Source organism: Tamandua tetradactyla, chromosome 1 (assembly GCF_023851605.1).
Source record: "Tamandua tetradactyla isolate mTamTet1 chromosome 1, mTamTet1.pri, whole genome shotgun sequence".
In the NCBI taxonomy this organism is placed as follows: domain Eukaryota; kingdom Metazoa; phylum Chordata; class Mammalia; order Pilosa; family Myrmecophagidae; genus Tamandua; species Tamandua tetradactyla.
This window is the reverse complement of record NC_135327.1, coordinates 129,412,083-129,428,000: the sequence shown is the minus strand read 5'-3', so window position 1 is coordinate 129,428,000 and position 15,918 is coordinate 129,412,083. Positions and strand designations below refer to the sequence as shown.

Below are 15,918 nucleotides of genomic sequence, written 5' to 3'. Positions count from 1 at the left end.
TACCCTTGCTTCCTCCCCCATATACTCACTCTAGCCCTTACAGTAGTCTTTTAAAATATAAGTCAGATTATCTCATTCCTCTACTAACAGCCCTCCAATCTTCCAAAAAATAGATTCTGCTATATAGTAACCATGATACTATTCCCACACCTAAGAAAATCAACAATAATTTTCTACTATTATCTAATATCATCCAATCCTCAGTCCAGGTTCAAATTTCTCCAATTCCAAAAGAAAAATGTCTTTTATAATTTCAATTTTTTAAATAAATTGGATCCAATCACAATTCATATACTGGGCTTGGTTTATGTCTTTCTAATTCTTTTTAACCAGGGGAGGAGATATGAATTTTTAAAAGTCTTTCATAAATCTCTCTCTCCTGAAGCCTCATTATCCTCCAACATGCTTGTTCTACCACAAGCACATCAGCCTATTTCCTCATCTTTGTTGCTTTGTTTCCTCTCTCCCAATCACTTTATAAATATGCCTTCCACCATTTCTTTTCTCATGACTGATTTCCCATTTATCATTCAAGGTCAAGGTTAAGTTCCTATAACTATTCCTAAGGCTTTCTGGGATATTTCTGACTTTAAAGAGCTCTCTCTTTTTTTTCCTGTTTATTTCTGGCAGCACTTCTATTGTGCATTCTAATGTTTGTGAATACTTTATCTTCTCAAATGCATAAAAAAATACGAACTATAGCCCAGACCCCTCCATCTTCCACAGCACTGAACACACACGCATATTTAGTGAGGGATCCACAAACACTGGGTGATTGATTTTTCTGCTATGGTTCTAATAAAATCAGTACCACAAAAATTACTTACTTAAGTTAGCCATGTCTGGAATAGTCATGTTTCCTATATTTCCTGCATTGGCAAAGCTATCCGTCATGTCTCCGAAAACCAGCATCATGAGAGGGAGTGCAGCTCCATGGATGATGGCAGCCAGAGTCCCCAGCCCCATATACAATCTATCAAGCCAATTGGAATAGCGAAACTAAAAAAAAGAGAGAGAAAGAAGTAGAGAAAAAGGACAATTAGCACATTTTCACAGGCTTAAAAAATTTTATCCAAAATCCAAGCATTTCTCAAACTACTACCTCAACCACTCTGGTTCATGCTACCATCTTCCTTTGCTGAATTACTGCAAAAACCAAATTAGAAGTGGGAATGTGATTCTTCTATTGAGTTCTGACCTCATTCATAGTGGATTCAACCTGTTTTCTTTTCTTACATGTGAGGTATGTATGAGAGGATGGGACATTGTGAGTGATTACAAAAGTCTTCAATGAGACTATAATAGAAATATAGTATTTGTTGTACTGTTTTCAAAATAAAATAAAAGCTATTTTTTTTTATCTCACAGGAGAAAAACAAAGGCTCCTCTGAGACAATCACTTTGAAACAAATTTTTCTGCTTTAAGAAAGTGGCTTAGGTCAAAGATATGCTTTAAAATTGAAATAACATAAATATAGAATTAATTCAAGGTAATTAGGCCTCAATTATGAGGAGGAAAAGGAGGGGAATGCATTAGATACCAGCTTCTAAAGGAGAATTTTTCTTCAGAAGATAGGATACGGCCATAACAAATTACCAATGCAGAGTTGTATAATCTCTTTAACTTGAGGCTAGTCACAGCAAGGATTTTGGATCTCTGGATCCAAAAATCATGGAAAGAGGATACAGTAAGAGGAATGGACTTAGGACTCTGTGATAGGCCTACCTGGAAAGCACTTAATGCTTCTCCTATATAAATCAAAGAACTTAGTTAAGGATTAAAAGAAAACCAAATGAAAGAGAAGAAAAAAGAAAAGAGATAGGAGGAAGCCAGCAGTGAGATCTGCAGATAAACCCCAAGGCATGTGCTAGTCATGTGGATGCAGGATTACACATAGGGAGGAAGACTGGGCAAAAATTCATAGATGTAGGAAAAGAATATAAACCAAAATGAAGATCAGGAATCAGGCATCATACAAAAGAGTAAGATTTTAAGAACTTGTGCATACTTCATGATAGGACAAAATCAATCCCTAAATTAGTTAACAAGGAACTTACAGTAATAGTAAGTGGGGATAAGCATTGAATTAACAAGTGGAGAAATAAAGAGCAAAATAGTTCTTGGCAGTAGCAAATTAGTAGTACAAAGAAAAAGCCAAATCAAGATATGAAACGTTTAATGAAAGTTGAAGTTTTGTGTAAGAAGAGTACTTAGCCATTTGGATTTAAAATTTCCATAGTTCTTAAAATTTTAATTGAGAGAGCTTAAGTTTGGTTCAATAACATAATTTCCATAACCTAAAAAAATCATTCTCTTTATAAATTAAAGCCTTTAATGAGAAAATGATGTTTTGGTATGTTTGTTCATATTTCATTGAAACACAGGCTAAAATTTTGCCACTGTGAACTTTGTCTTAACTAAGCACTCACCCACTTCCTCAAAAAGAAAAAAGAAAAAGAAGGGTGAATGGGGCAGAAACCATTTATCTCCTTTTACAGATTCCATTAACATGAAAAAATATGAAATTCCTCAATAGAGGAAAATTTGTTGGCATGTAGTTTTCCATCACTCCATTCTACCTCCAGAACTACTCATTGGACATAACAAAGGCATGCAGGTCATGAATACAAAAATTCACTGAATGCCTATGAAATACCTTCTAGAAGCCAGAGGTAAATACCAAAGATATAATATCTGCCATCAGAGAGTTTACACAGAAGGAGGAAGGTAAAGCTAAAAGTATATGTAATATATATTTTTCATGCTATGACAATATAGTGTTCACAATACAGTAGCTTGAAAATGCAAATGTTCATTCCTACTATTGTGGAAAAATTTCATAGAGGAAAGCATGCTTCCTCCCAGCTTTGAAAGCTGAGTAAGTGTTTAGAAGCAAAAACGAAAGAATTACAGACAGAAAGAACAGTGTAGGCAGAGGTAGGAAAGAACATAATGTGTTTAAAGAAGTTTGGGTCTCTCAATTTTGGGATATGAGGTATGGAAACAGCAAGAAAAAAAGATTGACTTAGAGGCACCTTGCACTGATCTAGGGCAAACTGGAAAAGGCAAGAGTTTCTGGGGTTGGAGGTATCTACCAGAACAAGAAGTGAGGAAGAAAGAAGTATTATTGAGTCATTTTGAATACCCATTCTAAAGTGCTATGCAGGAAGTTCATGGAGAGAATTCAGAGTTTGTGGCAGGTTTTATAATTCTAGTTATATAGCAGAAGCCATGGGAGCGGATAAGATTACCCAGGAAGAGAAACAGAAAAATATACCAGAAGCCAAAGGAAGGTATTTCAAGAAGCAGCATTTGGGGGTCACTGATGGCCCTTACCTGATCAAAGTGTGACAAGGCGAGGGACAGAAACCAGATCATAGTGGGATTATGAATAATTTGGAAGAGAAATACTGGAGACAGCATGGTAACTGTTCTCTTGATGATACAGGGTGAAAGGAAGAAGACAGGATCGTTACCAGAGGGATATGTAAGGTAAAGGGATGACTAATGAAGTCTTAGACATTTTTATAGATAAATGAGTCAGAGGCAATCAGTGAAAACACAGGAAGGAAGTAAATAACTGATGTAGCAATGTCCTAGAGAAAAAAAAGGAAGCAATTATTTCAAGAATATGAGGTAAGGGATCATAAGTAGATGCTACAACTATTAAGTGAAAAAAAACAATCCCACTATGCTCTGAGATTCCTTCCTAGTTAAAAGGGAGACAGGAGGGCAAACTTCTATAATGGAGGAATCAACCTGTGACCACCTTAACCAATTGATCAAACTCAGCATTATAAATAAGTGAACTACTCTGATAGCAGACGTCTCCTGATGTCATGAGCTATGAACTACATGGCATCCCTTATGCAATCTTACCAAGAATGTTTAACCTGAATGTAATAAAATCTTTTACCCTAACTTTCAGTATATAATAAATGCCAGGCATAGGGGACAAGTTAAATGATGTCATAAGGAAGCTATCAAAATAGTCTAGAAGGCAGAGATTCTATAGGACAAATAGCACATTCAAAATGGCAATGCCAGTTAAAAAGAGAAGAAAACTTTCAGATTCAGAGAGATTCAGAAGATATATCTAAGTATTGTCCTTCGCTGGATACTTTTTTAAGTTGTACAAGACTTTTTTGAGATAACTGGAAAATTTGAATATGAACTGGGCATTCAATAATATTAAAGAATTATTGTTCATTTTGTATGATATAGTAACAGTATTATGTGCTATAGGAAAATCTTTGAAAGATATAAACTGAGATATTTGTGTGGGAAACATCATGAGATCTAATTTTAGATGAAACCTATATGGCAAAATGTAAACAATTATTAGATACAGATGATGGATATATGGGTGTGGATTATACTACTTTTTCTACCTTTCTATATGTTTAAAAACTTTCATAATAAAAATAATAAATAAAAACTTAACAAAGAGAGGATTTTTCTCAATAGGCAAAGATGTCTCTTGTCATCTCAGGTTAGACGGAAAGAGGAAAGAGTGAGTGCAGGGACATACAAGCTTCTAGGAGTAAGGACAAAAAATTGAGAAATCAGACCTCAGATTACTCCATGACATGAAGCGAGATTGATTTCTGGAGAGAAAGGGGTGAGAAGATTTGAGGAATGTGGTAACATAATGCTGCATAGAATAAAAGCACTGGTCAAATATTCTCACCTTGTTACTTATTAGGAAGGAGATTTGGGAGGAAATAATCTCTTAATATCCTTGAGCCTCAATTTCTACTTTTGTAAAATGAGGAAGATATTCATAGGCATAGCAAACCTCACATAGTTTTTATGAGACTAAAGACAAGAAACGTTAATTAAGCATACAATACAAATCAGGCACTATGGTTGGTTTTGGAAATTTAAAAATGAACAAGACTTTTGAGGCACTTACAGTCAAGGAGCAGGTAGACCACAAGAAAGCTGTTGTAACACGTGAGTGAAATGTAAGTCAGAGGTATAAACCTACTACAATTAGAACACTAAAAAGAAAGGTACGAAAAGTGTTTGCATAGATCCTGGAAGGAAGGAGGGAGAGTGAATTAGAACCACATAAAAGGCAGGCTCCAAGGATGAATCTGGCCTTGGCACTGTGGGATCAGCAATTTCATCCTGACCAAAAGGGGGAAAAGAAGTGTAACTAATAAAGTATCAGTGGCAGAGTGAGTTCAAATGGAGTCGAGAGGCTTCTCTGGAGTTTGCTCTTACTCAAGCTTCTGTTAGACATTGCTACCTATCATAGCCTGCCAAACCACAACTAGGACCATTCCAGTCAATCCTAAAGAACACCTAGGGCGATATTTAAGATTCCACAAGGGTTCCATGCACTACAGTAACTTTCCAGAAATCTAGAACTTCCAGATGGGTCCCTGGTCCAGATAAGTCCTGAAACCTAGAGGGCCCAGCCTCTCCAGAACATCAGATAGTTCCATCTCCCTACCCTACATTAGTGACAGACCCTTCCAATATGGAAAATTTAGAACGGCCATAGGCCAAGCACCCTTAAAGAGAAGGATGGAAAGATCAAAGGTGATGGTGGAGTTATTCAGTGAAGATAGGATTTAGCAAATGAATATGAATGCAGAATCATTAAACTGATATCTCTTTTAGTCTCCAGTATCTTAGAGCAGCTAGAAGAAAAAACCTAAAATTATGGAACCATAACCCATGTCAAACTTTGAAATATGTTCTACAACTAATTGTGGTGCTGTGCTTGGAAATTTAATGATTTTTTTGTATATATGTTATTTCTCACAAAAAAAAAGGACAAAAAGTCGATTGTGATGATAAAAAATATTTAAGCCTTCTAGCCTCCTATATTCTGGAGTAGCAAGAAGGAAAAATCTGAGAGATTGTATGGTAGCCCATGACAAACTTTGGGATCTGTCCTGTAGCTACTTTTTAAAGAGTGCTTTGAAAACTACTGCTTTTTTATTTCTTTGTTTTGTATATATGTTGTACTACACAATAAAAAAAGTCAAAAAAAAAAAAAAAAGGTGGGCTAATCAGTGTTGACAACCAAGGGTTGATCTTTCTAGGATAAAGAAATAGAAGGTACAGACAAGAGAGTAGTTCAAGTAACTTTCAGCAGGAGAGGAGGCAAACATGATCTTACCTTGGTGCCTGGGTTGAAGAGGTAAGTCAGGGAACTCATTCATGCATTCACTCATTTAACATTCAAAAAACATTTATTAACTATTAATAAGGGTCTTCAGTGCTTGGTATTAGGTACTGGCAACAATGGTAAATAAGAGAAGCTACCCATCCCTGTAAAGCTTACAGTCTAGTATAAATAGTAAAGGAAGGAATTAGATGCATCAAACATTAATTCAATATCCAAATACCTTTTAAAGTTCCAAATTCTGTTCGAGGCACTTGGGGTATATCAGGGAACAAAACATACAATGCCCCTGCCCTCATGAAGCTTACATTCAGAGAAAGGATAGAGAAAGGTATAAACAAGAAATGAGAGAGTGATAATACTCAGGAGAAATGCGACACAGGGAAATGGACCATAGTCGCAGGCAGGGAAGGCCTCACTGAGAAAGTAACAACTGAACCAAGACCTCAGTGACAGGAAACCTACACAAAGTTAAGTGAAGATTTGGGTACAGAGCATTCTATGAAGAAGGAAGTGCAAATGTATAAGCCCTGGGGTGAAGATAAGTTTGGCGTGTCCCAAGGACCAAAGAGAATGTTCACTGTGGCACAACCAGAGGGAGGAGATTTCTCTGGAGTGGAGTCAAAGATATGACAGAAGTCAGATTATGTACAGCTTTTTAAAGCAGTAGAAAGGGAACTGAATTTTATTCTAAACTTCCTACCTAAGTATAAAGTGAAGGCATTGGAAGGTTTTGAGGAAGGGATTGAGGTGACTTGATGTAACTGCTATGAGGAGAATAATGTTTAGAACAGAGAGAATGGAGGAGGGAGACTAGGAGAAAAGACAGTGGTTGAGAGAGTATAATTTTAATGAGGTGTGGTAGGCAGAATTAGTGGCCCCCCCAAAGATATCCATATCCTAATCCCTGGGACCTGTGAATATGCAACCCTCCTGGTAAAAGGGCCTTTGCAAATGCGATTAAGTCAAGGCTCTTGAGAAGGGAAGATTATCCTGGATTATCCGAGTAGGTGCAATGTGATCACAAGCTCTTTATAAGAGGGAGGCAGGAGGGTCACAGTCAGTAGTAGCAGATGCGATGAAAGCAAGAGGTTGGAGTGATGCAAGGAAGGGGGCCACTAATGACCCAGTGAATGCAGCAGCCTCTAGAAATTGAAGGAGGAAAGGAAACAGAGTTCTCTCTGAAGCTTCCAGAAGGACACAGCCCTGGTAGTACCTTGACATTAGACTTCTGAACTCTAGAACTATGAGAGAGTAAATCTGTGTTGCTTTAGGACACTAGGCTTGTGGCAATTTGTTACAGCATCAATAGGAAACTAATATGTAAGGCCAAAAAGAGATGGATGCTAGTCTCACCACCCTCCCCCTCTCTGCGTGGGACATGACTCCCAGGGGTGTGGACCTTCCTGGCAACGTGGGACAGAGATCCTGGAATGAGCTGAGACTCAGCATCAAGGAACTGAGAAAAACCCTAGAATGAGCTGAGAATTAACATTGAGGGATTGAGAGAAACTTCTCGACCAGAAGGGGGAAGAGTAAAATGAGACAAAGTGTCAAGGATTGAGAGATTCCAAACAGAGTGGAAAGGTTATCCTGGAGGTTGTTCTTACGCATTAAGTAGATATCACCTTGTTGTTCTAAGATGTAGTGGAGAGGCTGGAGGAAATTGCCTGAAAATGTAGTGCTATGTTCTAGTAGCCATGTTTCTTGATGATGATTGAACAATGATATAGCTTTCACAATGAGACTCTGTGAATGTGAAAACCTTATGTCTGATGCTCCTTTTAGCTACTATATCAACAGAAGAGTAGAACACATGGAATAAAAATAAATAATAGGGGGAACAAATGTTAAAATAAATTCGGTTTGAAATAGTGGTAAATGAAAGCGAGGGGTAAGGGGTATGGTATGTATAGTCTTTTTTTTCTCTATTATCATTTTATTTCTTTTTCTGTTGTCTTTTTATTTCTTTTTCTAAATCGATGCAAATGTACTAAGAAATGATGAATATGCAACTATGTGATGATATTAAGAATTACTGATTGTATATGTAGAATGGAATGATATCTTAATGTTTTGTTTGCTAATTTTTTTTAATTAATAAAAAAGGTTTAAAAAAAAAAAGATGGATGCTAAAGAGTGGCAAAACCAAAAAGAATCAAAAGTTGTGGACAGACTGATACATCTGAGTGTAGGACTCCCTAAATGGAGTCTACCCAGATCATAAATCCAGGATCCTTGCTCACAAGTATAACAGTAGAGTAGAGTATGGGTGAAGGTTGTTGGAACTGAGGTAAAGAACATTGAGGCTAGGATGCTGAGCAGGCCATTTATAAGGCTACCAAAAAATTCCAAAGAATAACAGGTGGGTAAAGTAAAGTGGGTAAAGTAAAGTAAAAACAACCAAGTATCCAAGTCTTCAGTGAAGTCACAGGAATAACTAGAAATAGAATAAAAGATACCACTGAAAATGGGAGAAGGTAGTATAACTATGGAGAATGAAACTCAAATGGAAAAGGAGTCTTACATGAGGATCAAAAAACAATTCAAGGGCAGGCAATGATGATTCAGCGGCAGAACTCTCGCCTGCCATGCCAGAGACCTGGGTTCGATTTCCAGAGTCTGCCCACGTAAAAAAAAAAAATCGAAATGCCAGTATGGAACTAAGGAATGCTGATATCATCACTGATTCCTGGGATAAAGGGTTGAGGAACCCTAACTTCACAGGCAAAGGTAACACAAGTAAAAGCCAAAAAGCTGGGTTGAAAATCAGCTTCTGTGAAAGCAAACAAAGAATATGCTGCGCAGTGTCAAATGGCTGTTAAGAGGTCAAGGTAGAACAAAAAAATGTTCACTGAACTTAGTGGGGAGTGGGGGATAGAGGCTAAATTACATTAGGTTGAGAACTGACCGCAAGAAAGCAAAGGCAATGTGTGTCTGTAAAGGGAGTTGGAGGGAGATGGCTCCAAGGAGGGTGACAGTAAAATGAAAGAGACCTGGTGTGTACATGCCATTGGGAAGGATCCAGTTGAGAGTATGAGACTCAAGATACAGATAAGAGATAGGAAAATAATAATAATGTGAGGTCCTTGAGGAAGTAGAGGAGATGGCTGCCAAAGTACAAGTGAATGATTAGTTCTAAGAACTGACTGTTTCCTCTATTGCAACAGGAGGTAAGAAGAGGGATCTGATCCAGATACAGGTACATTTGTATTTTTTTTTTTTGTATGGGCAGACACCAAGAATCGAACCAGGTCTCCAGCATGTCAGGCAAGAATTCTGTCATTGAGCCACCATTGCAATGCCCTATTTGCAGATCTGATAGAGAAAAGCTGAGGAATTTCTGGTCAGGTGGCTTCCATTCTATTTGTGAAGTGACAGGAATGGTTACCCATGGAGAGAGAGGGGAGGTGTTGGTGTGGGAAGAGTGGGAAATCTGAAGAGTGGGGGTTTGGCATAGTCAGAGAGAAGAGCAGGAGTGTGGTAATAGGATTTCTGTGCAGGGCGCACCCCCTCCTGAGGTTTTCTCCAGCACCAATCAGATGTGAGGCAATAGGTACCAGGAAAGCAGATGGCTGTTTTACCTGGGCTGCACGTGACAAAAAAAAAGGTGAATAGAAGTTTATTGTTTGGGCAAGAGAATAACGAAAATAAGTCTTTAAACTGGATAAGAAAGAGAATGAAGACAGGAGCTGATAGAAATGGGTCAGTGGACTGAAGATCCCAGAACAAAGGAGAGGAGATGATTGTGCTGGTTTGAAAGGAAGTATGCCCCCTAAGAAAAGCCATGTTTTAATATAAATCCCATTTCATAAAGGTAGAATAATCCCTACTCAATACTGTATGCTTGAAACTGTAATCAGATCATCTCCCTGGATGATGTGATTTAGTCAAGAGTGGTTATTAAACTGGATTAAGGGACGACATGTCTCCACCTGTTTGGGTGGGTCTTGATTGGTTTATTAGAGTCCTATAAAAGAGGAAATATTTTGGAGAATGAAAAATTCAGAAAGAGCAACACTACGAAGCAGAGAGCCCACCAGCCAGCGACCTTTGGAGATGAAGAAGGAAAACGCCTCCTGGGGAGCTTCACGAAACTGGAGAGAAAGCTAGCAGGTGAAACCATATTCACCATGTGCCCTTTCAGCTGAGAGAGAAGCCCTGATTGTTTTCGCCATGTGTCTTCTCACTTGACAGAGAAACCCTGAACTTCATCAGCCTTCTTGGACCAAGGTATCTTTCCCTGGATGCCTTTGATTGGACATTTCCATAGACTTGTTTTAATTGGGACATTTTCTCGGCCTTAGAGCTGTAAACTAGCAACTCATTAAATTCCCCTTGTTAAAAGCCATTCCATTTCTGGTATATTGTATTCCGGCAGCTAGCAAACTAAAACAATAATAATCACAGAATTAGTTGCTTTGGATGTAAAACAGTTATAAATAACAACAAAATCCAGGATGTGAGCATGGGAATAGATGACTGTGATGAAGGGGAGGAAAAAATTATTTCAGTTGTGAAGTACAAGGAGCAGCCAACATTTAACCATAAAAGTTGCCCAAGACTGTAGGAGCACTAGGAAAGGGAGATACTGAACCAGGTAAAAGTCATCAGTGACTGGGGGCTGACTAAATGGTCAGAAGATCAGATGATAATATCAAAGAAAGAACAGTTTAATTCAAGGCAGATAAGGGTTTAACCAAGACATTATAAATGATAAAAGTTTTTAAAAGCTCTGGCTTGGGAGTAGGAAGGTCTGTGCAAATTTTTTGGCTTGCCTCCTTACTAGTTATGTGACTCTGTGTCTTTGAATACGTGACATAGCTTCTCTGAGTCTGTTTCCCACTTGGAAAATGAGGATAATTCAAATTCCTACATCATAGGGCTACTGTGAGGATTAAAGTTAATAATACAAGTGGAATGCTTCACAAATGGCTGGTGCAGAAGAATTGGTTAACACTGCCAGCTATTAAATATCTAGAAAACAATTGTCTCAATAAAATACATAATGTAGAAAGCTCAGAGTTGAACCTATGGCACAATTCTGGCAAGAATGTGTATACTTTCTAAGTAAACAGTACATTTTGTACAGTAACTGCAACCCAACTTTTATTTTTCTTGTCCTTGTTTTCCATTTGTCCCATTTCCTCACTTGCTTTGAATTTTATTCTACTTTTTTGTCTCTATAAAGCATTTCAAATGTTCAATCAAGGGCTGATATAAATAAAGACTAGGAGAAAAATCTGAATCCATATCTTTCTTAAAAAATCCCTTTCTCAAGGCTGCTAAAAAAAACTCAGTCAAAAGAAATTAACAGACATAGGTTTTTGTCTTAGTTGGAAACTTATTAATAGGTAACAGCAATAACATGAACATTTTACTGTTACTTCTTGAATTTATAGCATTTGTGTTTTTATAGGTTCTTTATACAATTCACAGCCACCCCCGTAGTACAGCATTACCTCAAAAGACCTAGAATATAATCTTTCTATGCCATCCTAAGTACTATGACTTAGAGCCTGGCCTTTCTGGGTTTAAATCTTGGCCCTAGTGTGTGCACTTGGGCAACTGACATGCCTGGCCTCAGTTTCCTCATCTGTAAAATTGGAATGATAATAGTACCTACTTCAAAGGGAGTTGTAAGGATTAAATCAACATATATATTTAAGCACTTAGAACTACTCCCAGCTCACAGTGCCATACATGTGTTATAATTATTACCTCACACACAATCTCTAGGTTTTTATTCATTTCTGACTTGTTCAGTATTTATGGTGATGCTTCTGTGTTCAATGTGTTACATTTTCTAAATCATAAGAATCATTTCCTAATTTGAACTACAAATACTAAAAACTGAACTACAAAAGTCAGAAATGTTTTGGTCTCAATGACAATTGAAATGAAATCTTCGGAATAAACCAACTTTAAAATAAAAGCTTCTTTCAGTACAGGAATGTAAAAAGGAAATTTGAAAGAAAAACTGCCACTTGATAACCTAAGTAGTCTTTCTGAGATTGACAGGAGTGTGTGTGTGTGTATTTTTTTTTCTCATCTCCCCCAAATTCCAAAAGGAAAGGAGATAAAAGGAGAAACTACAGCAAGCTTAGTGGTAGCACAAGAAGATGAAGAAAATCGTATAAGACAACCACAAATCCTCAATATAAAAATTACATGACTCTTCTTGCCTACCTGTGACTATTTTTATATTAAATTAATAAGATCCTTTTAACGAGGAAAGCGAGTGGCCCCTCACCCTTATAAAATGCTTGGTATGTTATGACTGAATTGTAAAGTGTGCACTGCAAGACCTAATTGTCTCCCAGGTTTTAATCCCAGAAGTTCACCTACATCTGCGTTCTTAGAAACAAAGGAAGCGAGGATGCAGGTAGATAAAGACCATCAACAGGCAACACCTTAAAATGCCTGTCCTATTCCAGTGTGATTAAAGACAGACTTTCACAATGACCATTATGCAACCAGAAAATGAAATAAATAATTATGTCAAAATATCAAATGTTATATTTTCAGCTCTTTGGCCCAGAGGAATAATGGCATGTATAACGTCATAACAATAAATAATCCATTGCTAACTTCTAGTACTATGGGTCCCTGGGACTTTGACCCCCAGACTTCCCAGGATTTCAGAGTCTTGGTTCACCTGCCTCTTTTTGAATAGCATTTAATGTGTCTAATTTCCTCTATTCAGCTGCCTAAAACCAACTCTGGGAGAAATGCTTGTATAGATAACATATCACCAGCAACATAACCAACTAGGAGACTACTGAGATTCTAGGCTAGGAAAAATGGTTACTGAAGCTCATGCCACCTGGCAAATGAAGATCAGCATTCCACTGAAAATAAACTTACGCAAAACAATTCATTTTAATGGATTAACGTACTCCCCAAGCAAACATTTACACCTGATAAAATATATCTCTTCTGTGTAACGAGAAATCAAATTTCCAAAGCATTTTGAATAATGAATAAATTCAAAACTCACCATTGCAAATGTACTAACAGTTGGTTTCTTTTCTTTCTTCTCATCTTTACTGAAAAATATAGTAATAAAATTATAAAAAACTTTTTAAGTTACACATTTCTAAATTACCAAATTAATATAAAATGCATATTTAATAAAAAATAGGACAAAGAAATATGTTAACAATATATTATGTAGCAAAAAGCAGGTAAATAATAGTATGATTCCATCTGTGAAATTTAAGTATAAATGTTTACACACATCTTAGCAGTCTATATTTGTGATTATCACAAAGTGTTGGAATTTCCATCAACTTATTTTCTTCCTTATACCTTCAGAATTTCCTAACTTTCTATAATAAATACACACATACACAGACACACACACCTTTTGCAATTAGAACAAATATACACTAAAAAATTGCCCTGTTTTTATTAATTAGAAAATAATTCATGCTTTCCAGAATCAATCCTCTAAATTATCACCACAGTAGTTTTAGCAGGAGATATTCTATCAATCTATCTACTGCCTAGATTTTATCCTTAATTGTTCCCTTCATTGATGGAGCATAGTAGAGATCAGATGTCGGGCCTAAAGAAGAAATCTAAGGAGGAAAGTAATTAAATCAATCTAACTTCTGTAGATAAATCTAATCCTGAAAGGATGTTTGGAGGTTTAAATGGACCTTTATACTAATAAATGCAATCTAGAAAAGCTACAGCTGCAAAGGATGTTCTGTAAACTGTCAAAAGCTGTTTTCAGGTGAAATCAAGTCAACTATTTTGAGGCCAGATTCAAATGAGTAACTCTGTAACCCATGTTTTCCACTATATGTTATTGCCATCTAGGACGTGAAAGCAAACTGACCATAAAAATAGCCTCCTCAGTTATATTTTTGTATGTATAAAATAAAGACAATGAAGACTGTCTCAGGGAAGAACCGCATTCTTTTTACACAGATTTTTTAGTTCAAAAGTAAATTCATCTTTGTCTTTGTTTAAACAAGGTCAAGGGAGGTGAAGAGACTTCTAAAGAAAAAAAATCCAGAGTTTATCCATATTTGGCTTTGGAATAATGTGAGACGGATTTAAAAACACAAAATATACAAACATAGCTCTTCAGATTTGGTTCCACCCTATTCCTACTAAAGGCATGGTTTCAGTATCCCAGGAACCAGGAGGAGAAGATAAAAATAGGCATAAATAATTGAGTTTTAGCCCTAAGCTTTTTAGGTATTTGTTTGCATCTCTCTAAAACTGCTGCTACTTTGGAGAACTTAAAAGTGTTCCAGGTGCTGGCTAAGTAAGCACTTCCCACCCACCATCGCATTTAATCTTCACAAACAACTCTATGAGTAGGATCTTCTTTTGTAGATGAAAACCCTTCAGGTGAGAAAAGTTAACTTCCAGTCCAAGGTCACACAACTAGAACAAAACTAGGATTTAAACATTAGCCGGACTGCAAAAGCTGTCTCCAGACCACCAAACCATCCTCGGGCTTATTGCACGGGACTGCACTTTCACAGTCTAGACTCACCCTACTAAGCTACATACTTATCTCCATCAGCAAATACCACAGTGCCTACACGGAAGGGCAAGCTGCTCATCAAACATCACTTTAATGAAGAATCTTTACGAATACAGAGATTCCAAATGGTGCTATTATCCCAGAATTACACCTATTAGTAACCACATGATTCTCAACAACCTCACATGAGTATAGTTTTATTAAGAATAGATTAAAATAAATGGTGATGAGTATAGTTTAATAAGAACTATGTAACTAAAAAATAATTTCTAGTGTGAAAAAATCTGGAAGCCATGATAAGAACGAGTAAAAGGGAGATACATGAAGGGGCTCGTAACAAATTTTTTTACTATTTCTCCCCACGTAACCTCAGTATGTCCTACTTTGAATATCCCTGTTTGTCACAAATATATAATTCTTTAAGCTACCAAGTTTTGAAAAAGTTAAAAACAAAAAGGGGACTAGCTATCTTCCACTCTGTGGAGACTTTTTTCCTTTTTGCTTATATGAAAAATTTAAAAATATTTTTGAATCTTTGAAATTGGAATATTTTAAAATAAATATTGACATATTCTCTTTCAATAATCAAAAATATTGAAAGATAGTGTAATTACTGCATATATAATTTACCTAGGTTCAACAATTGTCAACATTTTGGCCACATTTTCTTTATCTACATAAACTATATTTGGCTATCATTGTTATTATTTTGTCTCAAGTATCACATCACTTCACATGCTCCCCTATCATTATCACTTCTAAGAAAATGAATAGCAATTCAATTATTTTATAACATTCAGCCCACAAATTCCTAAGAATGTTTTATATAGCTTTTGCTGTTTTTGTTTTTGTTTGTTTCTTTTTGAGGTCTGATACAAAGTTCTCACATCACATGTGCTGGGTTTGTGTTTATAGTCTCTTTTAATCTAGAAGTCCCCCTACTTTTTTTAAATTACATTGACTTTTTTGAGTGGACCAGAATAGTTGCTTATAAAATGTACCACATCTTAGATTTGTCTGTTTCCTCATGTCATTTAACTTGTCCCTCCATCCCCTATATTTCCTGAGAATTGAAATTTTGGTCCAGGACATGTGATGATTCACGTAGTCACTAGCCACATGAGTACTCGAAATATGGCTGGTCAAAACTGAGATGCGCAATAGTGTAAAACACACACTGAATTTGAAGAATTAGTTTAAAAAGGGAATGTAAACTATCTCATTAATAATTTTTATAATGGTTACATGGTGAAATGATGTTTTAGAAAT

The 15,918-nt window shown here is 36.5% G+C and overlaps 1 protein-coding gene across 4 annotated transcripts in view; it reads right to left on the bottom strand.

Moving 5' to 3' along the window:
* Positions 1-15,918, bottom strand: part of ABCB1 (ATP binding cassette subfamily B member 1) — a 261,471-nt gene that overhangs the window by 97,838 nt on the left and 147,715 nt on the right. For 2 of the 4 annotated variants that reach the window (XM_077148311.1, XM_077148394.1), the window contains exons 3-4: positions 13,144-13,187; positions 828-999 (exon numbers count right to left, since the gene is read on the bottom strand). In XM_077148311.1, coding sequence (XP_077004426.1) covers positions 828-999; positions 13,144-13,187 — 216 coding nt within the window. Of the gene's footprint in view, positions 1-827; positions 1,000-13,143; positions 13,193-15,918 lie in introns of all 4 variants that reach the window. The other 2 variants (XM_077148221.1, XM_077148159.1) reach the window with 1 other exon arrangement.